This window comes from Phyllobates terribilis, unplaced genomic scaffold (assembly GCF_046119375.1).
Source record: "Phyllobates terribilis strain yellow unplaced genomic scaffold, ASM4611937v1 Scaffold_2__4_contigs__length_985480577, whole genome shotgun sequence".
Taxonomy (NCBI): domain Eukaryota; kingdom Metazoa; phylum Chordata; class Amphibia; order Anura; family Dendrobatidae; genus Phyllobates; species Phyllobates terribilis.
In genome coordinates, this window is record NW_027362762.1 from 481,864,743 (window position 1) to 481,890,539 (window position 25,797).

At 43.5% G+C, this 25,797-nt stretch overlaps 1 protein-coding gene across 1 annotated transcript; it reads left to right on the plus strand.

Annotated features, from left to right (window-relative positions):
* The first annotated feature begins 14,333 nt into the window (after window positions 1-14,333).
* LOC141217768 (uncharacterized) lies at window positions 14,334-25,311 on the plus strand. Its single transcript, XM_073665858.1, has 2 exons — window positions 14,334-14,487; window positions 22,865-25,311. The coding sequence occupies exon 2, from the start codon at window positions 22,870-22,872 to the stop codon at window positions 25,096-25,098; it is 2,229 nt and encodes a 742-aa protein (XP_073521959.1). The 5' UTR covers window positions 14,334-14,487; window positions 22,865-22,869; the 3' UTR covers window positions 25,099-25,311.
* Window positions 25,312-25,797: the final 486 nt, after the last annotated feature.

The following is a 25,797-nucleotide window of genomic DNA, read 5'->3' on the forward strand; positions in this document are numbered from 1 at the left end:
CTGTTGTCCGATAGGATTACTAGATCTTTTCCTATACAAAATTTTAAGGTTGCCTGTAATGCTTTCCTGACTGCAGTCAGTTCTTTTAGGTTTGAGGAACCGTGTTTTAATTTTGAATCCCAAACCTTGAAACCAACCCCCTTCTAGGTGGGCACCCCAACCTGTCGGGCTTGCGTCCGTGGTGACTACGACTGGATTTTTTACGGTCCATGGGACTCCATTCAGAAGATTTCCTGAATCGGCCCACCAATGTAGAGAATTTAGTGTCCCGGCCTACAGCTGAAATTTGTAGTCCAGCTGATCTCCCACTGAGGACTGAATTTCTAGGATTTCCCACTGCAGTTTCCTTGTGTGGAAATGAGCCTACTGTACTGCTGGAATTGTGGCTCTTAGGGATCCTAGTAAGGACATAGCCTCTCTTACTGAGACACGTCTTCCTTGGATATTTATCATTTTTAGTTTGATTTTTTTAACTTTCTCCTGTGGGAGGAAGCAACGCTGCTGAATAGCATCCAGGTTGATGCCCAGAAAAGTCTGAAGCTGAGTGGGTTTGGGCCTTGATTTTTCTTCGTCTATTGTCCAACCCAATTTTGTTGGGACAGAAAGAACTCATTTGACCGCTACGGTACAGGCTTTTTCGGTGTCCCCGACTATCAAAAAGTCGTCTAGGTATGGCACTATTAATATGTCCCTTTTCCTTATATATGACGTAATTTCTGTTAATATTTTGGTAAAACTCCTGGGTGCCAGTGACACCCCAAATGGTAGGCACTGATATTGTAGATGCAGAAGGTCGCCTTGGAACTCTACTGCCACCCTGAGATATTGTTGGTGGTCTGGGTGGATTGGGATGTGATAATACGCATCCTTTAAGTCTATTACAGCCATGAAACAGAAGGAGTACAATCTCAAAGTCTCCATCTTGAACCTTTCTGTTTTTATATATACGTTCAAGGCTTTTAAATTTATTATTGTTCTGTACGAACCATCGTTTTTTTTTTTATTAGGAATAGATTGCTGTAAAACCCTTTCCTTTTTTTCCTTCTGGCACACCGACTAACACACGTTTGTCTAGTAATTTTTGGATTCCGGCTTCCAAAGCAATCTGCTTTATCTTGCCTACCCGGGTCTCTATTGTCCGAAGTGGGGGAACGGAAGAAAGACTTATTTTTAAGCCTTTGGAAAGAGTATCCACTACCCATTGGGTAGGGGGCAGTGAGGCCCACTGATGGTAAAACTGCTTTAATCAGGTAGACTGGCGTCATTGATGCTTGGACCCCACTTTGTAGGTGGCGCTTTTATTAAATAGGAAGCTCCTGGACTGATTTCTATATCTTCTTCAGGGCCGACCCCCTCTCCCACTATCTTCTCTCTGGCTTCTCCCTCTTGCCCCTGACCCCCAAAAGGATTTTTTATATTTTTGAGAGGGAGGGGGAAAATTTCGCTTTTTATCAGCTGCCTTCTCTAACATGTCGTCCAGGACTGTCCCGAATAAAAAGTCACCTTGGCAGAGACTGGTACATAATTTCATTTTGGACTGAAAATCGGCTGACCAATTCTTAAGCCAAAGGGCAGAGTTTGAGAGACCACAGACCCAGGCTGCAAATCTAACGCTGTCTACCGAAGCGTCTGCCAGGAAATCGGCTGCTTTCTGGATAGTGGGAAGTGCTTCCAGGAGTTGTTCTCTAGGACACTTATTCCTTATTTGAGACTCTAGTTCCTGTAGCCATTTTACCAGAGATCTGGCAGTACATGTGGCTGCGATGCTGGGCTTAAAGGAACCTGCTGCCGCTGTTAGAACCTTGCTGTTAGGTTTTTTTTCCTTTGCTGGTCACATGACCTTGTTGGCCTATTTAATCCTGCTCCGCCCTTCTGGCTTTGCTGGACTTCATTGTATATCTACTTTCTAGCTAGCCTGTGCTCTGTGTCTTGCTCTGTTAGTTTGCTTGGTCTACGGACCTCTATGTTCTTTATATTTTGTTTGTTCGTCTGTCTGCTACTATTTCTGTTAGGAGGTGTCCCATATTCCTCCCAGTCCTTAGTACTTGTAGGGATTCCTCCCCCACATCTATAGGTCTTCGTACAGACTAGCTTAGGACTTTAGCAGGTCTGATCGCAGGATCAGGTTCCCTGTTACATCGTAGGGATTCAGCTGAGTCCTATAGTAGGGACAGATCTCCTCTCTTTCCTTAGCTCTGGTAGCAGAACATAACAGTAAGTCCAGCCAGCAAATTCTCTAAGGAAAGATTTTTTTTGTTCCATCATGGTGTCGGTTCAGGATTTGGCTAAACACCTGCAGGGACTCTCTCTGGAAGTGGCCGAGCTCCGTCAGCACGTGAGTAACTGTTCTGGAGCACATTTCTTGGAGCCTAAGGTATGTTTGCCGGATTTATTTTTTGGTGAACATCGAGAATTTTTTTCATTTAAAAATGCTTGCTTATTGTATTTTCGTTTGAGACCCAAGTCCTCTGGGGATGAATCCCAGCGCGTAGGGTTCATAATGTCACTTTTGCGCAAAGAGCCTCAGGAGTGGGCCTTTTCTTTGCAACCTAGTGATACATGCTTCAGATCAGTGGATAGTTTTTTTTCTGCTTTAGGACTATTATATGATGATCCTGACCGTGTCGCATCAGCTGAGACTGAGTTGAGACGTTTAAAACAAGGATCAGGTAATGTCGAAAAATATTGTACACATTTTCGTCGTTGGTCCACTCAAACAGGGTGGAACGATTCTGCTCTGAAAAGTCTATTTCTTGCTGGGCTCAGTGAAAGGGTTAAAGACCTGCTAATTGCTTATCCTACACCTGAGGATTTGCAACAGGCTATGCAATTAGCTATACGGGTGGATAGAAGACTGCGTGCTAGGGTTAATGAGAGCAAATCCTCTGCTATGTCAGTTTCTGGTTATGAGAATGTGTGTACTAACAGTGGTGAACCGATGGAGATTGGATCGGTGGCACCTCGCTCTCAAGAAAAAGACCGTCGTTTTTCGAAAGGCTTGTGTTTCTATTGCGGAAAATCTGGTCATTTGATTAAAGGCTGTGAGCTTCGTATGAAGAAAGAAAAAAAAATGGTCAGTCACGCCCGTATTGCCTGTTTAAATTCCAAGGGTGTATTTTTAGCTGCTTCCACGATTGCTCAGGAAAAATTAATGGAATTTCGGGTGTTTGTTGATTGCGGGTCTACACTGAATGTAATTGATGGGGGATTCGTGGAAAAACTCAATTTAAAACCTGAACCTTTATCATCCCCCATTGCTGTGGTTTCTGTGGATGGTTCCCCTTTGAAGAATATTACTCTCAAGGTCTGTGAATTTCCTCTCACTATTAATGGTGTTCACCATGAGAAATTGGATTTGGTAGTGTTGAATAACTTGCCTTCTCCAGTAATATTGGGTTTGCCCTGGTTAAAATTTCACAATCCTGTACTGGATTGGTCTACCAGTGAAATTAAATCCTGGAGCCATAAATGTTATGACAAGTGTTGTAACGGGCGTATTGCAGCTTTGGATAGGGGAGAATTACCTGTTCCTATTCAGGATTTTTGGAGAGTTTTTTCTGAGAAAGATTCGCAGGTTTTGCCTCCCCATAGAGACTATGATTGTTCTATTGAATTTGTCCCTGGAGCGACTCTTCCTAAAAGTCGTTTATTTAACCTTACTATTCCTGAGAGGAAGGCTTTGGAGGAATACATACAGACAAGTTTGGCCGCCGGTCACATTAGGCCCTCTAAGTCTCCTGTGGCGGTTGGATTTTTTTTTGTAAAAAAAAAGGACGGCGGTTTACGTCCTTGTCTGGATTTTCGTGAGATTAACAAAATTACGGTACGCAATCCTTACCCACTGCCATTGATTCCTGATCTGTTTAACCAGTTATTGGGGGCCAAGTGGTTCTCTAAAATTGACCTTAAGGGGGCATACAATCTGTTGCGCATGAAGGAGGGTGATGAATGGAAGACTGCTTTTAACACTCCTGTGGGTCATTTTGAGAATCTGGTTATGCCTTTTGGTCTTACTAATGCTCCTGCATTTTTTCAGAATCTGATTAATGACATCCTTAGACCTTTGATCGGTAAAAATGTGGTTGTGTATTTGGATGACATTTTGATTTATTCGCCAGATCTGGAGTCTCATTGGCGGAGCGTGCGTGAGGTATTACAGTTATTAATGGACAATTCGCTTTTTGCTAAGCTGGAGAAATGTGAGTTCGCTGTACAGAGAATTAGTTTTTTGGGCTACATTATCTCCAGCAAAGGTTTTGAGATGGATCCGGTTAAGGTTCAGGCTGTGCAGGAATGGCCTAGGCCTATTGGTTTGAAATCGATACAGAGGTTTTTGGGTTTCGCCAATTACTATAGAAAATTCATAAAAAAATTTTCTAGTATTGTCAAACCTCTGACTGATCTCACCAGGAAAGGTGCTGATGCGGTTCAGTGGTCTTCTGAGGCCATTGAAGCTTTTGTGTATCTCAAGGAGAGGTTCACCTCTGCTCCCATCCTTATGCAGCCTGATGTTACTAGGCCGTTTTTGGTTGAGGTTGATGCTTCCTCTGTGGGGGTTGGCGCAGTATTGTCTCAGGATAACGGGGATGGATTACATCCCTGTGCCTTTTTTTCAAAAAAATTTTCGGAGACTGAATTGAATTACGATATTGGTAATCGGGAATTATTGGCTATTAAACTCGCATTTGAACACTGGCGCCACTTCTTGGAAGGTGCGGAATTTCCCGTTCAGGTTCTTACGGATCATAAAAATCTGATATATCTTGACGCTGCCAAGCGCCTGAATGCCCGTCAGGCTAGGTGGGCACTGTTTTTCTCGCGGTTTAATTTCTCCGTTACTTACATCCCTGGTACTAAGAATGTTAAGGCGGATGCCTTGTCTCGCAGTTTTTCTCCCATAGTCGGTGCTGAGAAAGAGGAAAACATTTTACAAGAAGGTGTTGTGATAGCTGCTTTAGACTCCGTTTTGGAAGATGAGATTCTTAAAGCTCAGGAGAATGCCCCATCTAACACTCCTCATGGGAGGTTGTTTGTGCCTGGGACCTTTAGGAGAGATTTGTTTGTTGAGTGTCACGAATCTCGGTTGGCAGGTCATCCCGGAATCTCTGAGACCAAGAGACTGGTGGGTCGCAGTTTTTGGTGGCCTGGATGGCAGAAGGAAGTCATTAAGTGGGTACGCCAATGTACTGTATGTGCTAGATCTAAGTCCTCACATACTCCTGCTGCGGGGTTGCTTTGTCCTTTGGAGGTCCCCAGTGCTCCTTGGACACATTTGGCTATGGACTTTATAACTGACCTTCCCCCCTCTGAGGGTTTTACTGTCATCTGGGTGGTCGTGGACCGTTTTAGCAAGATGTGTCACTTGGTTCCCTTCATCAAACTGCCCTGCGCTAAAACTCTCGCTAAGGCCTTTGTCAAGGAAATTGTCAGACTTCATGGCGTTCCTACTGACATTGTTTCTGATAGGGGTCCTCAGTTCGTGGCTCGTTTTTGGCGTGCCTTTTGTGACAGGTTGGGAATTCATTTGTCGTTTTCGTCCGGATATCATCCTGAATCTAATGGCCAGACAGAAAGGAAAAACCAGGATGTTGAGCAGTTCTTGCGTTGTTTTGTGGCAGACAATCAAGAGGGGTGGTCTGAGTTTCTGCCACTTGCCGAATTTGCTCTGAACAATCATACATCTTCTTCTGCTGGTTGTTCGCCTTTTTTTTGTTGTTCTGGGAGACATCCGTCGTTTGGGTCGTTCTCCAAGTTGGGATCTGCCGTGCCTGAGGAGGAGAATTTTTCCGGTGATTTGGAAAGAGTTTGGACGGATGTGCGTGGTAATCTTCAGGAGGCCAACAGAAAATCTAAAGACTACTTTGATAGGAAACGACAGGAGGTTTTGTTCGCTGTTGGTGACATGGTTTGGTTGTCCTCTAGGAATCTGCGGTTGAGGATTCCTTCTAAGAAATTGGGTCCCAAGTTTGTAGGGCCCTTTAAGGTGCTTCAGGTTGTCAACCAATCTGCTGTTAGGTTGGAGGTTCCTACCTCCTGGAGAATTAATCCGGTCTTTCATGTCTCTCTGTTAAAAAAAGCTGTTGTGTCGGATGGTGACGCCTCTGCCTCTGTTCCTCCGGTGGTGGAGGACGGGGAATATGAAATTTCTCGCATCCTTGACTCTAGACGGTATAGAGGTAGTTTGCAGTATCTTGTGGCCTGGAAAGGTTTCGGACCCGAGGATAACTCTTGGGTGAGGTCAGATGATGTTTCCGCGTCCAGACTTATCAGAGCGTTTCACAGGAGATTTCCTGATAAGCCTGGTCCTAGGGGATCCGGAGGATCCTCTTAGAAGGGGGGGTACTGTTAGAACCTTGCTGTTAGGTTTTTTTTCCTTTGCTGGTCACATGACCTTGTTGGCCTATTTAATCCTGCTCCGCCCTTCTGGCTTTGCTGGACTTCATTGTATATCTACTTTCTAGCTAGCCTGTGCTCTGTGTCTTGCTCTGTTAGTTTGCTTGGTCTACGGACCTCTATGTTCTTTATATTTTGTTTGTTCGTCTGTCTGCTACTATTTCTGTTAGGAGGTGTCCCATATTCCTCCCAGTCCTTAGTACTTGTAGGGATTCCTCCCCCACATCTATAGGTCTTCGTACAGACTAGCTTAGGACTTTAGCAGGTCTGATCGCAGGATCAGGTTCCCTGTTACATCGTAGGGATTCAGCTGAGTCCTATAGTAGGGACAGATCTCCTCTCTTTCCTTAGCTCTGGTAGCAGAACATAACAGCCGCCTCCCATGTGCCCCTGAGGAATGTGTCAGGCTTTTTATCTAAAGGATCGTTTAGGGAACCCAGATCCTCTAAGGGGAGGGCTACCTCCTTAGACACTCTAGCAATAGCCACATCGATCTTCGGGGATTTTTCCCAAACACTAGTTAATTCTTCTTCAAAAGGATATTTCCGTTTAAGTGTGTTTGGGAGTGACACTTTTTTAACTGGTTTCTTCCACTCTTTTTTTATTAGGGAAACTAAGTTCTTATGTACTGGGAATACCCGATGTTTGTGCTCCTCCAGGTTACTGAACATGGAATCCTGCACAGATTTCTGCTCCCTCGGGGTTTCTACCCCCATGGTAGATCTAATGATCTTCAATAGCTTCGCCGTTTCTTCTACCAGGAAGCAAGGCTGGCCATATTTTCCATCAGAGGATGACGTTTTGGAGCCATCAGAATCAACTAATTCCCCTGATTCTTCCTTTTCTTCCTCGGGGCTGATGTCTAAGGGTGTATGAAAGTTTTAATCTCCTGAAACAGAGACGGGGATTCCTCCATAACTGTTTTCTATATGCAGGGCCCACAAAGTTTTTTAGTATAACACTTTGGTAACGCTTCCTTACATAAGGGACATTCCTTATTTTTTGTCTTTGTCACTGTTTTCCTGGGTCTATCCTAAAATAGGCAATGACACTAGTCAGTATGTGTGTGCAAGAAAAAACACTCACCCGTCCTAAGGCCCCAGAACTACCGCGCCAGGAGCAGGTCTCGGTTCATCCTCGTTAGGAATGTTTGGATTTTCCATCTTGAATCCAAACACACCTCGCCCTCAGTGACCCACACCATGTGCTTGCCTTATATCCGGTGTGGGAGGAGCTGTGGCTGCACGGGGAGGGGGTTCCATATCTATGTTGCGGCGGTCTTCACCTCCGAATCAGGAAGTAAACTGTCCGATAACCCCGCCCCTCACTTACGCCGACATCATCTCCCAGTAGTCTCTGACGCGGCTCCCCGGAAGTAGTTCCCGGCCCGCGCAGATCGCCAACCGGCGCCATCTTACTCCACGCTAGGAGCATGCACAGCTCTCCTAAGCCTGTGTGCAGCCGGGCAACCACAGCGGCGTTCTCCTTGCCGCGCTGCGCTCCTCCCGGCGTCATCCTCCGAACCCGGAGGTGACCGCCTAAGTCCCCAGCTCCAGCTGGAGCAATTGTTTTCAGAAGGGTGCCCCCCCCTCTCAGCCCAGCCCTCTGGCCGCCAGGGTTACAGGGATCGCACCTCACCAGGAGAAATCTCCCCAGGTATGTTCCGTAGGTATCCTCTTCCAGGAACAGGAAACCACACTGGGGAGGAAGAGAGGTGCAGCCCCTTTTATTTTGGTAGGTTTCCTATTCCTGGGGGTGGATATCCTCTCTCTCTGTACGATGCTGTCATGGTGAAGGGTAAAGTATAATTTACACGAGGCAGAAAATACTGTAACCTTACTTTTATCCCCGTCTAAGCACTCCGGTAACTTTACTTTTGGCACAGCTGCGCCATTGAGAGCAGCAGGACTTGCAAGTTGTTGACTGTGATTGATGTCTGCAACCTCCAAAGATAAAGCTTGCAGTTGTGTTGCCAAAGCATTCACGGAATCCATAATGACGCCCTAGCATACATTAATGGGCGGGCTATAATATTATGCACATAACTAACTCATACATGGGTAACGGGACTAATAAAGCCTACAACACAAAGTAGCCGCACCCACACCCTACTGGTCCCTCTACAGACAAGACAATCCCTAGCCGAACAAAAAAAAAACCCACCACCTTGGACATGGCTCCCTAAAAGGCCGTCGAGGAGTTACTCGTATCTCCTGAGGAATCAGAGGGGAGGCCGCCACACACAGCTAACCAGTAGAGAGAAAGTGTGCAGAGGGATACAAGGACCCAGGGTAAGGAAACTTAAAGCATGTGCACAAAGGGAAAAAAAGGAAAATAATAAAAGAAACAAGTATAACCTCCAACCAACCTAACTGAGGAGAAAGAAAGATGCTGAGAAGGCAGACAAACACTTAACAGAAATACAAACAGTATTTGTCTAGCAGGGAAAATCCCTTTGCTGAAGACCTGGAACTCCTTAGCACTAATCCACCTAGAAATATAGCCAGCAAGGAAGTATAGTGAAGGGAGAATATATATATAGCCCAACCTAGACTATGATAGGGCAAATCAAAACAATGAAAAATACTTGAAGAGGAGCAAACACAGAAACGAAAAATAAAGGCAATTGGAACCATCAGTAAAGAAAAACGCTCAGCAGACAGGGAAATCGACCACTGAGCAAAATGTATGTTTGGCTCTGAAACGCTCAGGCATTTCAGAGAAAAACATACTTTTAATAGCCGTCAGGAACCAAGCCATGCGGCAGACTAGTCGGACAGGTGCGCCCCTGGCGGTTTCTCCCTGACTACTCCCCTTGAGTGATAGGTCTCTGCCTACATGCACATATAGGCAGAGACCGGTCAATCCAGGGCAGCAGGTGGGGAGCAGCCGCTGGGGACCCGCTTCTCTGACTAGTCTGCCTTTCGGCTCGGTCCCCGGCGGCTATTAAGGCTGCGTGCCCACGAAGCATTTTCCAAGCGTTTATGCTGCAGAATTTCCGCAGTGTAAACGCTTGGTAATCCGTCCCCCATGGTCCCCAATGACATGACGCAATGTCAATGCCCATGCTGCGGATTTTTCCACAGCATTTATGCTGCGCTCAAAAATCCGCAGCATGTCCATTAATTTTGCGGACACGCAGCGTAATCGCCGCCATTGACATGCATTGGACGGCGTGACATCCACATCACTACATGTGCACAAGCGGATATCACACAGTTCAATGTGCGGATGGTACCCAGGTCTGGAGAAGAGACTCTCCTCCATACCTGGGTACCATAGAAACTGTAAAAAAAAAGAATTTAAAATAAAAAATAAAGATTATACTCACCTTCCGATGTCCTCCCAGTGTTTTCTACCCTTTGTCCGGTCTCTTGCACTGCTCGCGCTGTTGTGAAGGACCTGCCATGACGTCATTGAGTCATGTGACCTGACACATGACTGAATGACGTCCCCGCAGGTCCTTCGCACCACCGCGAGCAGTGTAAGAGACCGGACGTGGCGGAGATAACACCGGGAGGACACCGGAAGGTGAGTATCATCTTTTTTTTTTATTTTTCACCATTCTTATTCTTTTTTTTAACTATTACTTGGTCACACTATATAAATCCATGCCGGTTGCATGGATTTATATAGTGTGAACAAGTTGTCAAGCACTTTTCCAAGTAATGCTAAAATCGCTTGGAAAAGTGCTTGATAACCCGCATGCAGAAATGCATGCAAAAACGCTTGACAAACGCTTCAACCTGGCGGGAAAAATGCATGTAAAAACCGCATGCGTTTTTCCTGCCAGGGAGAAGCGTAAAAAATATGCAGCATTTCTGCATCATGGGCACATAGCCTAAAACATTTTTTTCTCTGAAACACTGCAGCGTTTCAGAGGCAAACATATCTGGCTGAGATCATACAGCTAATTCTTGATACATGCTGCCCATGGATTGGGCAGCATGTATCAGGTTCTCTTTAACCCCTTCCCGACTTGTGCCATATATGTACTGCTCTGCGGGAGCTGCGTACCCGCAAAGAGCAGTTTATGTACAGCGTAGTGACCGCGCAGGCTCGCGCTGAGCGCCGCAGCGATCACATGCGGGTGTCAGCGCTATGTGAGCTGACACCCCACAGCACCTCCCACGATCAGTGCTAGCACCAATCGTGGGCGTTTAACCCCTGTGATGCCACGGTCAATAGTGACAGCGACATCATGGGGCATCGCAGAGGGAGTGGGCTCCCTCTGTGATCCCATCAACACATCGTGATGCGATCACGTTGTGTTGGTCTCCATGGTGACCCCAGGTCCCAAGATGGCCGTGGGGTCCGTCAGGGGCCTTCAGGCAGGTGGCCACTCAGTGCCTGCTCAGAGAGCAGGTGCGGAGACACCTCCTTCCTGCCTGTCAGACGCTGAGCTGATGCTGTGCAGTGATGCACTGTAGAGTATCAGATCGCTGATATGACTGTGGAAAGTTGATGTCCCATCCTGGGACAATGTGAAAAAAAAAAAAAAAGCTGTAAAAATACTTAAAAAAAAAAAAAAATCACAAAATAAAGAACAAAAAAAAGGAAAAAATATTGATCCAATAAATACATTTATCTGTGTAAAAAAAAAAAAAAAAAGTACACATATTTAGTATCGCCACATCCGTAACGACCCAACCTATAAAACTGTCCCACTAGTTAACCACTTCAGTGAACATCGTAAAAAAAAAAGATAAACAAGGCAAAAAAACTAAGCTTTATCATGATACCGCTGAACAAAAAGTGCAATAAAACGCGATCAAAAAGACGCATGTAAGTAAAAATGGTACCACTGAAAACGTTATCTTATTTTTTCTATAAAATAGTTTTTATTGTGTAAAAGCGGCAAAATATATAAAAACAATATAAATGTAGTATCACTGTAATCGATCGTACTGACCTGAAGAATAAAGCTGCCTTATCAATTTTACTACACGAGGAAAGGCATGAAAAAAATCACCAAAAAACAATTCCTGAATTGCTGTTTTTTGTTTATTCTGCCTCCCAAAAAACGGAATAGAAAGCGATCAAAGTATGTCATTTGCCCGAAAATGGTAACAATAAAAACGTCAACTCGTCCCGCAAAAAAACAAGCCGTCACATGACTGTCAGCAGAAATATGAAAAAATTATAGCTATCAAAATATGGCGATGCAAAAACTTGTTTTTACAATAAAAAGTGTCTTTTAGTGTGTGACAGCAGCCAATCGATTCCAGACAATTTTGCGTTCAAAAAGTCACACAGTGCTCCTTCCCTTCTGAACTCTGCCGTGCTCCCAAACAGTGTTTATTCCCCACATATGGGGTATCCTTGTGAAAATAAAAAATTTGAGGCTAAAACATCAATTTTGTGGAAAAAGTTAGATGTTTTTATTTTCACGGCTCTACGTTATAAACTTCTGTGAAGCACCTGGGGGTTCAGTGTGCTCACCACACATCTAGATAAGTTCCCTGAGGGGTCTAGTTTCCAAAATGGAGTCACTTGTGGTGGTTTTCCACTGTTTAGGCACATCAGGGGCTCTCCAAATGCGACATGGCGTCCGCTAATTATTCCAGCAAATTTTACATTCAAAAATTCAAATGGCGCTCCTTCCCTTCCAAACTCTGCCGTGCGCCCAAACAGTAGTTTTCCTCCACATTTTGGGTATTGGTGTGCTCAGCAGAAGTTGCACAACAAATTTTTGGGTCCATTTTCTCCTGTTACCCCTGTGAAAGTAAAAAGAAAGTAAAATTTTTGTGAAAAAAAGTTAAATGTTTATTTTTTCCTTCCATGTTCCATTAATTCCTGTAAAGCACCTGAAGGGTTAATAAACTTCTTGAATGTGGCGTTAAGCACCTTGAGGGGTGCAGTTTTTAGAATAGTGACACTTTTTGGTATTTTCTGTCATATAGACCCCTCAAAGTCCCTTCAAATGTGATCTGGTCCCTAAAAAAATGGTTTTGTAAATTTTGTTGTAAAATTGCTGGTCAACTTTTAACCCTTATAACTTCCTAACAAAAAAAAAATTATGTTTCCTAAATTCTGCTGATGTAAAGTAGATATGTGGGAAATGTTATTTATGAACTATTTGGTGTGACTTAACTCTCTGATTTAAGGGCATAAAGATTAAAAGTTTGAAAATTGCTAAATTTTTGCCAAATTTCAGATTTTTTCACAAATAAACGCAAGTCATATGGAAGAAATTTTACCACTATCATGAAGTACAATATGAGATCCGTTGAAGCGTTCCAGAGTTATTACCTCATAAAGTGACAGTGGTCAGAATTAAAAATATTGGCCTGGTCAAGGTGAAAACAGGCTTTGGGGTGAAAGGGTTAATCAAGGACAGCACAAGGATTATGCACTGATGTCATTCTTGTGTTGTCCATGATTTTCATAGATCCATTAATGGCGCTATATAAGTGAGTGAAATGTACAATAAATCCATAGACTTATATGGGTAGTCTTGATCAATGAGTCGTATCAAAAACGGAGATGTCTCTGCGATGAACTGAAAAAAAAACATGGAAATGTGAACAGCACCATAGATTTTAATGTGCACATGTTCTGTCTGAAAAACATAGATAAAACACGTACGTGACTCACGGACGTCTGAATGAGGCCATTGCCTCATTAAGACACAATCGGTCAATCCAACTTATTTACCTTAAATTAAGTTATTAAAAATGGTAAACAGTGACATACATCATAAGGTAAGAAATAATTTATCAGCCCATACTTTTATTTCTAATCTGCAAAAAAACAGGACTTTTTTTGGTCTTTGTCCTTGACCAGTTTTTGGGCTGTCTAAATACTATGTGTGGCCTCTGTTTTACTCATGAAAGAAAAAAAATTACACAGATTCCTATGATTGTCCCAACATTAGTGAAAAACACCAAGGATGCAACGCAAATGGTATCCATGACCTGTTATTTTTTCAGACCCTTTCACTAGAATGGACGAGTATTGCCGTAAGTCGCATCAATAGGACGTCTCCATTTTTTTATGCAGACCATTGGTTAGCAAAAGAAAATAACTGATTACCCCAGATTATAAGGGTGCATGCCCACGATCCATTCCAGCAGCGGTTTGGACGCAGCTCACCTGCGCTGCGTCCAAACTGCTGCGTTGTACTGCAGAAGCAAAGTGGATGGGATTTATAGAAATCCCATGCCCACTGTGATTCTATTAGCTGCTGTGTAAACTCACGGGCTTTATGAGCTGCAGCATGTCAATTTAGCATCTCCACAACAGAAATTTCACCAACAGAATGGATAGGGTGCGGTAACTCCGTATGTGTTCAATGAAAACATGCGGATTTACCTGCGGGATTGGACGCAGTGAAAATACGCTGCGTCCAAAGTGCTGCTATAGCCTGATCGTGGGCGCACACCCTAATGTGTCAGCGTGGTATCAGTCAGTGAAAACCTGCTGTGTGAATGAGCCCTTCATTTCTAGGCACAGGACACATATTTCTGGCCTCTTGCACAGTTGGTAGCTTACTGATAGAATTACAGCATGGGCTACATGTGGCGTTTTTCTGTGGCGCCAAACTGGCATTGAAAGTCCTTACAGTGGAGTGATTTTATGTCGTGGTTGAAATTAGTGATTTTTTTTAAATTATTATTTGCATTTATAAAAAGCAAATTGTGAGGAAAGGAGACCTAATGGAGGCTTAGGACTGTAATGCAGGCTTAAGGCTGTGGTAAACTCTAAGCCTCGTGTGTAAAAACTATGCTCCATAAGAAGCAGCTTCCATACAGCGAGTACATGGTGGAGAGTGAGGGGATTACTTCTCGTGCACCTCCATGACACATTCCTCTCACTATTTCCTCAGAATATGGCCATTGTGCATGTTTCCACAAAGACTCCGTATACCGAGCAGTGTGTGTCTGTATACGGAGGTCCCATCACTTCCGGCTTCCTGCAGCAAGCAATGGCTCCCTGCCCCCTCCTTCCGCGGCCTCCCCTTCCGCTCGTCTTTTCTGGCTCCCTCCTCCTCGTGTGCGGCTCTCCATTATTGCGCCTCCACAGCTCTAAGTCTTCCTCCCGCCTTTCTCGGAGACCTCCACCCTCGTTGTGCTGTCGCGTCTTCGGCTTGCAGTAAGTTCTCATCACAAGCAGTGAGCAGGGCTGTATATAATGGAGGGGGGAACTGTCAGGGGTTAAATGTGATCAGTGGCCGGGTTACATGTATAGGGAATAGACTGGGGACACAGCAGAGGTGATGGTGTGGAATCCCCAGCACAACACTGCCATCTACTTGGTGCCTTTGTAGCCATTATTTTGAAAGTTGCCCAATCCCCTCTGTAAAATCATGATTCATTTCTGCAACTTCATGGATTTTGTGAGGAGAGAAGAATCCCACACAATGGCTCGTAGACAGCACGCATCGGCTTCCAACTACGTGGTATAAGGCTAGCACAACACATCGCAGCTCATCTGTGCACGTCATATGCAGAATGGCTGCAGAGGACGCCCCTTCCATGGCAAAGGGGAAAATCTGTGCAGAATCCACACAGAAAAACAGGATTAGTCTAGGTGCCCACGATGCAGAAATTCTCCGGATTTTTCCTGAGCGTTTCTTTATCTCCCTGGCAGAAAAAACGCATGCGGATTGTACATGCGTTTTTCCTGCCAGGGACATGCGGATGTGAAGCGTTCTTCACATGCATTTCCGCATGCGGGTTGTCAAGCACTTTCCAAGCCATTTTAGCATCACTTGGAAAGTGCTTGACAACTTGGTCACACTATATAAATCCATGCAGCCGGCATGGATTTATATAGTGTGACCGTAAAAGAATGGTAAAAAATAAATGTCATACTTACCTTCTGATGGCCTCCGGAGTCTTTATTCGGTGCGTCTTGGCTTGCCGGCAGCTCGCGATACACTGAAAGGACCGGCCAACGTCAGCAGTCGCGTGACCCGTTACATAAATGACGTCATGGCAGGTCCTTGAGTCCACCACAATCTGCCGGCAAGCCAGGACAAAGACACCGGGGGCCATCAGAAGGTAAGTATAATGTTTATTTCTTTTTTTTTTTTCTTTTTTTTTTTTTTTTTTTTTACAGGTTCTATGGTACCCGGGTCCGGAGGAGAGTCTCCTCTTCTCCAACCCGGGTACCATCCGCACACTGAAACGCATGGAATGCGCATGTACAGATCCAGTGATGCAGATTACATGCGTTCCAATGCAAGTCAATGGCGGCGAAAACACAGCTCTTCCGCAAAATAATTGGTAGTGCTGCGTTTTTTTCCGCAGCATGTGCACAGCACATGCGGATTATCATTGGGGAACATGGCGGACCTTCTACCAAGCGTTTTTTAAGCGTTTCTGCAGCGGAATTGCTTAAAAAACGCATCGTAGGCACACAGCCTTAAAGGGGTTGTTTACCCTTCTCATTCCTCATGCTTAGCCCTGTTAAAATAAAAACACCTATTCATTCTCACCTCTGGCACCATTCCAGCGATGTTGGCACTCGCGTTCCCTGGGCTCACGTTGCGTCACATGAGCCCTGAACCCAGTCAGCGCTGGCGTCACTGTGCCCCGCCTTTGGATTTATTGAACATCAACAGGAAGTCAGCTGCGACTGGCCGCCCAATTCCTCTTGATCTGTTTGTCCGAAGGCGGGGACGGTGCCACCAGGGCTGATTGGATGCAGGGCTCATGTGATGTAACAACCGAACTTGATCCCTTAAAACGCGAGTGCCGACACTGCTGGAACTGGAGGTGAGGTTAAGCATTCATATTTTTAACCCCTTCATGACATGTGACGTATAAATACGTCATATGTTGTGTCTCCCCCTTTGATGTGGACTCTGGTGCTAAGCCCACATCTTCTCCGGCACATGACAGCTGATCTGATCAGCTGCCATGTACCCCTAACAGCCGCGGGTGGAATCACAATACACCCGCGGCTGTTAACATGTTTAATGCCGCTGTCAATCTCTGACAGTGGCATTTAACTCGTACAAACCTGATGCGCGTCATTAGCTCTGCCAATCAGCACCCCTGTCACATGATCGCGGGGCATGGATGGGTTGGCATGACAATCCGGGGTCTGCAGGAGACCCCTGTGGTTGTCATTGCCGATCTGCTATGAGCATCACCCTGTGGTCGACGCTCACAGCAGATGAGCATTCTTGCTACACATAGCAAGGCTGAAGTCCTGCTATGTGTAACACAAGCAATCCGATGATCGCAGCTTCTAGTCTCCCATGGAGACTATTGAAGCAAGTAAAAAAAAAAAAAAAAAAAAATGTAAATGTTCAAAATTGCCGATCTAGCAAAACATAAAAAGAATTAGGCTATGTGCACACAGTGCGTTTTTTGTGCACTTTTTCTGTGCAGAAATGGGCCAAAAACACATTGTAAACCTTATCCCATGGTTTCCTATGACTTTTTGCAAGATCTGTGCACATGATCAGGAATTTTGCTGACTGAATTTCATGTGCAGAAAAAGAAGCAGCATGTCCATTCTTTGTGCGTTTTTCCAATATGATGCATTGGAAAAAACACATGGCAAATCCGCAGGCAAAAATGCTGCCGATTTTCTGCAGCGCTTTTACTTCCAAGAGGTGCAGAAACGCTGCAGAAATTTCTGCAAGCAATTCCTGATCGGACTCACATAGCCTTAATCCGATCGGTAAACGGCGTAAAGAGAAAAAGATCAAAACTCCAGATTTACATTTTTTTTTGGTCAGTGGAATAAAATGCAAAAACGGGCGATGAAAACATTGTATCTACCCCAAAGTGGTATCCATAAAAACGTCAGCTTGGTGCGCAAAGAATAAGCCCTAATTCAGCCCCACATCCCTAAAAGAAAACCTATACATGTTTGGTATCTACAAACTCATAGTGACCTGGAGAATCATAATGGCAGGTTAGTTTTAGCATTTAGTGAACATGGTAAATAAAAAAAAAAAAAAAAAAAATCAGTTGTGGTATGCACTTTTTTTGCAGCTTCACCGCACTTGGAATTTTGTTCCCGTATCCCAGTACATTACATGGTAAAATCAATGGTGTCTTTCAAAAGTACGACTCGTCCTGCAAACAAGCCCTCACGTGGCCATATTGATGGAAAAATGAAAAAGTTATGGCTCTGGGAAGAAGGGGAGCAAAAAACGGAAAATGGCCTGGGCACGAAGGGGTTAACTGGGCCAAGCATGAGGAATGAGAAGGGGTGTCCAAGTAGTGGACAAACCCTTTAAAGGGCTTGTTTGATATACAGTACAGACCAAAAGTTTGGACACACCTCATTTAAAGATTTTTCTGTATTTTTACGACTATGAAAATTGTACATTCACACTGAAGGCATCAAAACTATGAATTAACACATGTGGAATTATATACTTAACAAAAAAGTGGGAAACAACTGAAAATATGTGTTATATTCTAGGTTCTTCAAAGTAGCCACCTTTTGCTTTGATGACTGCTTTGCACACGCTTGGCATTCTCTTGATGAGCTTCAAGAGATAGTCACCGGAAATGGCCTTCCAACAATTTTGAAGGAGTTCCCAGAGATGCTTAGCACTTGTTGGCCCTTTTGCCTTCACTCTGCGGTCCAGCTCACCCCAAACCATCTCGATTGGGTTCAGGTCTGGTGACTGTGGAGGCCAGGTCATCTGGCGTAGCACCCCATCACTCTCCTTCTTGGTCAAATAGCCCTTACACAGCCTGGAGGTGTGTTTGGGGTCATTGTCCTGTTGAAAAATAAATGATGGTCCAACTAAACGTAAACCGGATGGAATAGCATGCCGCTGCAAGATGCTGTGGTAGCCATGCTGGTTCAGTATGCCTTCAATTTTGAATAAATCCCCAACAGTGTCACCAGCAAAGCACCCCCAACACCATCACACCTCCTCCTCCATGCTTCACGGTGGCAACCAGGCATGTAGAGTCCATCCGTTCACCTTTTCTGCGTCGCACAAAGACACGGTGGTTGGAACCAAAGATCTCAAATTTGGACTCATCAGACCAAAGAACAGATTTCCACTGGTCTAATGTCCATTCCTTGTGTTCTTTAGCCCAAACAAGTCTCTTCTGCTTGTTGCCTGTCCTTAGCAGTGGTTTCCTAGCAGCTATTTTACCATGAAGGCTTGCTGCACAAAGTCTCCTCTTAACAGTTGTTGGAGAGATGTGTCTGCTGCTAGAACTCTGTGTGGCATTGACCTGGTCTCTAATCTGAGCTGCTGTTAACCTGCGATTTCTGAGACTGGTGACTCGGATAAACTTATCCTCAGAAGCAGAGGTGACTCTTGGTCTTCCTTTCCTGGGGCAGTCCTCATGTGAGCCAGTTTCTTTGTAGCGCTTGATGGTTTTTGCAACTGCACTTGGGGACACTTTTCAAAGTTTGCCCAATTTTTCGGACTGACTGACCTTCATTTCTTAAAATAATGATGGCCACTGGTTTTCTTTACTTAGCTGCTTTTTTCTTGCCATAATACAAATTCTAACAGTTTATTCAGTAGGACTATCAGCTGTGTATCCACCAGACTTCTGCACAACACAACTGATGGTCCCAACCCCATTTATAAGGCAAGAGATCCCACTTATTAAACCTGACAGGGCACACCTGTGAAGTGAAAACAATTTCTGGTGACTACCTCTTGAAGCTCATCAAGAGAATGCCAAGACTGTGCAAAGCAGTCATCAAAGCAAAAGGTGGCTACTTTGAAGAACCTAGAATATAAGACATATTTTCAGTTGTTTCACACTTTTTTGTTAAGTATATAATTCCACATGTGTTAATTCATAGTTTTGATGCCTTCAGTGTGAATGTACAATTTTTAAAGTCATGAAAATACAGAAAAATCTTTAAATGAGAAGGTGTGTCCAAACTTTTGGTCTGTACTATAGTTTAAAAAAAATTATGGCATGGATGGGCCTGCAATTAAAAACCATGTCTGTCCAACTCGCCTTCCAGCGCTCCTGTGGATCCAAAGCGAGCCACTCAGGAAATCTGTCAGCTTTGGAAGAGACACCTGCCACATTTGGAAGTCAAAGAACCATTGCAGTCTAAGATGGGCAGCAATGGTCAGGTGACCAGTAGAGCAAGTCATCAGAGAAATATCTAGTGATGCGCTCTTTTAGTCACCAGCCAATCACTGAGCAGGCATCACTTTCAGAACCCATGGAGACCTCCAGAGCGGCGTTCACTGGATCTACGGGATCCCTGCAAGATGAGAATGCCACCATTCTTTTATTTCAAGCCCATCCATGCTTTAGAAGGAATCTCCTCAATTTCCCTGCCTCTGACTCCACAGCCCTGCCTCACTACTGAGCATGTACATAAAGTGCAGCACAGATTCATCTCAACTAAAAGCCGAGATCCTTAGATCAGGAATAGAACAGACATTTATAGGACATTTCCTAACACTTCCAAAAAATGCACAGCACATCCTGCATTGTACTCCTGTACCAAATTCATTATATATTGTAGGAGTCGGTCCATTTTATACCGACTCCACCAAAATGGACACTGTCTCTACATCCCTGGCTGCCATCAACTTCTGCAGCAGAGATTGGGCGCAGCTGTTATGTGCTGTACCTACTGAAAGAGGACCTGTCACCAGGTCAAGAATGGCCAGTTTTTTGGCCTTATTTTATTCTCGCTTCCCTGAGTATAACATCCCTTATTCTTTTTCTTGTTAGTCCTTCATACAGGTCTGGAAATGTGGGCCTTTTTATTTAGTGCTAATTTTTATGGTCTTGACCAAGGAGGACGTGCTCTGAGGTTTATAAAGAAGAGGAGCCTAAAAATACGCCGACAGGGAATCCTGGGATCCATGCCCCTTTCGTAAAGACAATAAAAAGGCCCATATCTCTGGAACCGTATGGTGGATTAAAAAAAATACTAAAGGGAGCAGCGGGAATAAGATAAGATCAAAACCTTGCTGCTTTTGACCAGGTGACCTTGCAAAAACTGTATGGCATAGCCAGTGCTATTGTGCTGGATTGTGGAGGGGTTGATGTGGTGAGTAGTGTGGTGTGTTACAGCCACCAGCCCCTGCCCGATCACTGGTTTTGACGTCGGGTCTGTACTTGGAGCTATATTACACCTGTGTGATATTGGCCTTGGGCCAGTTTCAGGCGAGTGTATTACAAGCGCAAGTCCTGGCCTGAATGCTGATGATAGAACCAATATTGACAGCGTCATAGGGATCTACCAGGCTGTGAGAGTTTGTACTGTAAACTGATAACCTGACGCAGCATGCCGAATCTGTCGAGTGACCAACACCAATCAGTCCCTGCCGACCATATTTACCTGTAATTGGGTCTATTTTTGAGTCCTTGTTTTTGATTGGTAGAGTACCATTTTATTCTTTCTGGAAAATTCTATAGAACTGCAGACGAGCTCAGTGTGTCCGGAACCTTAGTGATTTCACTGTGACCGCAGCACAGGCGTGGAGAGATGCTACTGCTCACCAGGCGGGATAGGCGCTGAGGCAAAGGTTTTTTATTTGAAATAAATAGGAAGCTTATTCAATGAGTATTTCAAGTGGTATTTGATGTGAATTTTTGAGTGGAACATACCCTAATCCAGGAGTCCAAATTATTCATGTTGTGACTGATGACCTTCTCCTTATGCATTGTAAGGGGAAAAAGGAGTTAGTCAGAGAGGGGACCAGGCATCTTAGGAGTACACACACCTATTACCTAAGCTTTCAGTGTTATAATCAGGGCTGTGGAGTCTGTATAAAATAGACTGACTCCAACTCCTAAAATATATAATAAATTGGGTACGGTAGTTCAATGCAGTTTGTGGGGAATATTTTTTTCATAAGAATTTGGTAAAGTTATGAATTGTCCTATAAATGTCCGTCCTATTCCTGATCTAAGGGTCTAGACTTTTAGCTGAGATGAATCTGTGCTACAGTAAATTTATCACTTAAACATGAGCCATGTATGAGGGAGTCGTGGAGTTGGTGTCATGGAAATCTTTGGAGGTTTGGCTAACCGACTCCACAGCCCTGGTTATAATTGTTGATGGGGAGTGGATTTATATAGTGTACAGTGTGTGTAGGCGCACCTGAAAGCGAGGCATAAGCTAATTTGGTTAGCTGAGGGGCTCCACGTGTTTACATCCACTGCAACTGTGCAGTTCTGTGGATGTGCCCATGTGGTGATTTTGTCAATCAAGCTAGAATGCACATGTGATTAACAATCATTAGCAGCCCTAAATTAGAATTCAGGATGTTCTTTTCAAACTCTTAACTTGTTTTACCTGAAGCAGTCCAAGATTAAATGGTTGCGTACATAAGAAAATCACTTTTGGGGTACGTTCAGATGGGATGTATCTGCTGCACAATTTGTACAGTGATAATATTTGTACTAAACTGATACAGGAAAAATATATATATATATTTTGTACCATGTTAGCCAGTAGAAAAGATTCTATGCCTGATGAAGAGACCTGAGTAGTCTCGAAAGCTTGAGATTTGTTACCGTCTTTTCAGTTAGCCATTAAGGTATTGACCACTGAGGACTCTCATGTTTTTATATTGTACTAAAACGTGCACATATCACCGTGGCTTCTGCTGCAGAAATGCTGTGGCTACAACACTGTCTTCACCTGTTGCATTGCAAAGGGTAAACTCCACTGAATATTCGCAGTGTAAGTTTACAGGTTGTGGAAATTTAAATCAGTCTATACCGTGAATTTTCTTTGCAGCATGTGGATAAGACTTAAGGGGGTTGACCGGTCTTAAATAACAAGTCCACAGTCGCTCTGTGACTGCAGACTTGTGAATCCTCACAACACGTACACTGTGAGGATTCTCCAGTGTCAGTGGCGGTAATGTGACCGCAAGTATGCAATATACATACTCCCAGCCACATTCCGACTAGACTGTTTGTTTTCAGCTTCGCTCAATACACTTTCAACAAGGCCATGCCCATTTAGTCAGATTGTGTCCGGGATTATGCATATCGCATACTTGCGGTCACATAACCACTGTTCCCGGCACTGACACCAGAGAATCCTCACAGCTCGCAGTGCGTGCAAAGTGAGGATTCACAAGTCTGCAGTCACATAAAGTAATAGCAGACTTGCAGTTTTAGACTGGACAACCCTCTTAATAAAATGTCATTCACAATACTGGTACAATAACACGCAGCAGATTTTCTGTAAGTGCATATCTACTCTGTGACGGCAGACTTCTGAATCCTGACTGCCACCAGTTGCCTGGTTTCTCTCAGTACAGATGCATTGAGAGAAGCAGAGCACGTCTAGTCGGCACATGACTCCATCTATACAAATCGCATATTTGCGGTCATGTGACCATGTGCTCTCACCGCCAGTACCTGTGAATTCTGACAGCATACATTTTTTTTTGTAAGATGCTGTAAAGCACATAGCCAGCTTCCTGTTTAGAAAACACAAAAGACCATGTATGGCTCTTGTATAGTGTAAAGATTTGTGTTTTAATAATCAATATTTTGCCACAAGGTTAACTATATATTTTTTTCTTTTTCAGATACAATGCCTTCTTGTGTTGTGCAGGGCTGTTTTTCTGGAGGAAGAAGAAAGGAGGAAGGAGTCATTTTGCATGTGTTCCCAAAAGAAAGGGAGATGATAAAAAGATGGCTTATAGAGACAGGTCAAGACTTTGGGGACATTGATGCATTTACAGATAAAATTATTGAAGGAAAAAAATATGATACTTATAGAATGTGCTCCAAACACTTCAGAGAGTACTGCTACACACAATCTGAAGGCTTCCGCAAAAGTTTGCGTAAAGATGCTATACCAACTGTCTTTGATGCGCCGTCAACATCTAATGAAACATGCATCCTTTTACCATCTGGTAAAAGGAAAAGAATTGATGATGAGTATGAAGGATCATTCCTGGATTACCAGTTTACTAATGGGGAAATTTGCCCCACTTGTGGTCATGTCTTTGAAGAAAAACCAAAGACAGATGAAAAAGGAATAGTAACTGAACCCATGGGAAGAAAACTACGCTCAACACAAACTGATCCAAGATGGGGAAAGAGAACCGTATCAACTGAAACAAAGTTTAAAAAATATCACAAAAAAACTCAGTGTAGGCGACTCTCTGAAAAGAAATTAAAGACACTGTCTCTACTTAGTACTTCAGCTAAACATCAGTTGATTGAGACAATAACAGACAGTGAGGACAGTCTCGACAGTGTAATAGTTAAAGACAGTGACAGCAGCAGTGACAGTCCAAAACATGAGTTTGAGTCAACGTTTCAGCTTTCTTTTCCTCCCCCAAATCCCACAGAAATGGAAGTATCGCCTACTGATTTACTTGATCTAAAACTTCTGGCGGAAGAGACGCATTCCATATGCAGTGATCCCGTAAAGGACCGCAAATTTCTAGTTTTTGAAAGCTGCTTAGATAAACTAATCTTGTCAATGCCATGCAGAGGAGAGCAAGGTTGTGATCGACCAATTGTTAAAATTTGGAAAGAAATAAGCGGTACTTTCATAACTGTTCATGTTTCTTGTGGGAATCATAGCTATAAACTGTGGGAAAGTCAACCACAAACTGGAGGAATACCAGCAGGCAATCTTTTACTATCTGCTGCTATTCTGTTCAGTGGACTAACGTACGTGAAGGTCAGACACTTTTTCCATATTTTGGGACTTCTGTGCATAGATAAGTCAACATACTTTAAAAATCTAACTTATCATCTCTTCCCTGTTATTAATAATCAATGGATATTAGAACAAAATGCGATTGTTGACAACCTGAAGAAAACCCCTCTCTGTCTGGCTGGGGATGGCCAGCGTGATCATCTGGGGCACTTGACAAAACATGGCATCTACACCCTGCTGGACGTCAGTAGCAAAAAAGTTGTATCTTTCCATGTGGAACAACTTTCTGCGGGAAATTCTTCTCTTGGTTTGAAAACAGAAGCGTGCAAACAAGCTCTAAGAGGTCTAGTTAAAAAGCAATTAAACATAAAAATTGTATGCACGGAAAAGCAATTAGGCATTCGAAAAATGATTAAGACACACTTTCCTACCATCATACATCAGTATGATATATGGCAGCTTTCAAAATCAATTGGCAACAAATTGGGCAAGGTTAGTAGAAAAAAAGACTGTGAAGAGCTAGGCAAGTGGATTGGTGCCGCTAGAAACCACCTGTGGTGGAGCGCAAGTACCTGCAATGAGGAGCATTCTCTTCTAACTGACAAATGGAACTCTATTTTATTCCACATTGTTAATAGGCATTCGTGGGAAGGTAGTGACAGTTACAATAGCTGTAGCCATGTCCCCGTGGTTACATCTACATTTGGTCCAAAGAAATGGCTTGAGGAAGGCAGCATAGTTCACAGTGAAGTAGCAGAAGTTGTTTTGAACAGGAACCTGCACAAAGACCTACAGCATTTGTCATACTTTTCCCATAGCAGGGAGCTGGAGGTCTTCCGCAGTGCCATTCGCAAATACCGTTCTAAGAAAAAACACCTCTTGACAGATGGCATAATTGCCCGCACACAAATTGCTGCACTGTATCACAACCATAATGTGTACAGTGTCCAACAACAGGTTAGAATGGCTTCAGAAAAATATTCACAAGGAAGAACACTTCTCAAAGCTCAGAGACAAAAGCTTGTTAAAGCTTTATACAAGCCTTCGCACCAAGAGTTCCTATTTCCAATAATGTCAGAAGTTATACAAATGGCACCTAAAAATCGTTATATTAATCGGGAACCTAAAAAAAGAATCCGGTACTGAGAAGTTTATTGACCAATACTTTGGAGACATTTCCATCATAGCCACTGGTTTCTTGCCACTAACTGTATATTAACAAAAAGACCAAAAAAAGTTCTTTCATAATAAAGATTCTAAACGAAGCACTTAGAAATGTGACGTTCTATTTCATAGGTTGGACATATGGCATTAGGGTATGTGATCTGAGAATTTTATAAGTAAAAAGCACCTCTAAGTAACTTTGTAATGTGTGTCTTGTTTTTTAACACTAATGTAATATTTTTTAATATTACATTTTTGGAGGAAATTTGATTTTCACTTTGCCGTTCTAAGTCTGTTTTTTTTTTAATGCAGATCTTTTTATGAATTAGCTGCATAGCCATGTGTCCGATGTTGGTAACATGACGAGAGCATTTGTAGGCAAAAATCTGTAGTGGAACCTACACATCTCTGCTTTTGGAGCCACTCTTCATTTTGTCTTGCATATACTGATGAAATAATGGGTGAACAAGGTCTGACATTCAGATTTGATGCGGTTTTGTCACTGATTTTTCTAAAATGATCATGTTTTATCCACCTTGTGTACATAGAGTTCAGAAAATCTGATTCGCATTCAGTAATATTGAATTTGTACTTAATTTGGTCTTCCCACCCTCATATCCGTCTTTGGCTAGGGAAAAAATTATATTGTTCTACACGCGGTTGGGTCTATACACAGTGGTT

What these genes read in the sequence shown, in the direction of transcription:
- LOC141217768 (XM_073665858.1), top strand. Translation starts at nt 22,870, where the DNA reads ATGCCTTCTTGTGTTGTGCAGGGCTGTTTTTCTGGAGGAAGAAGAAAG.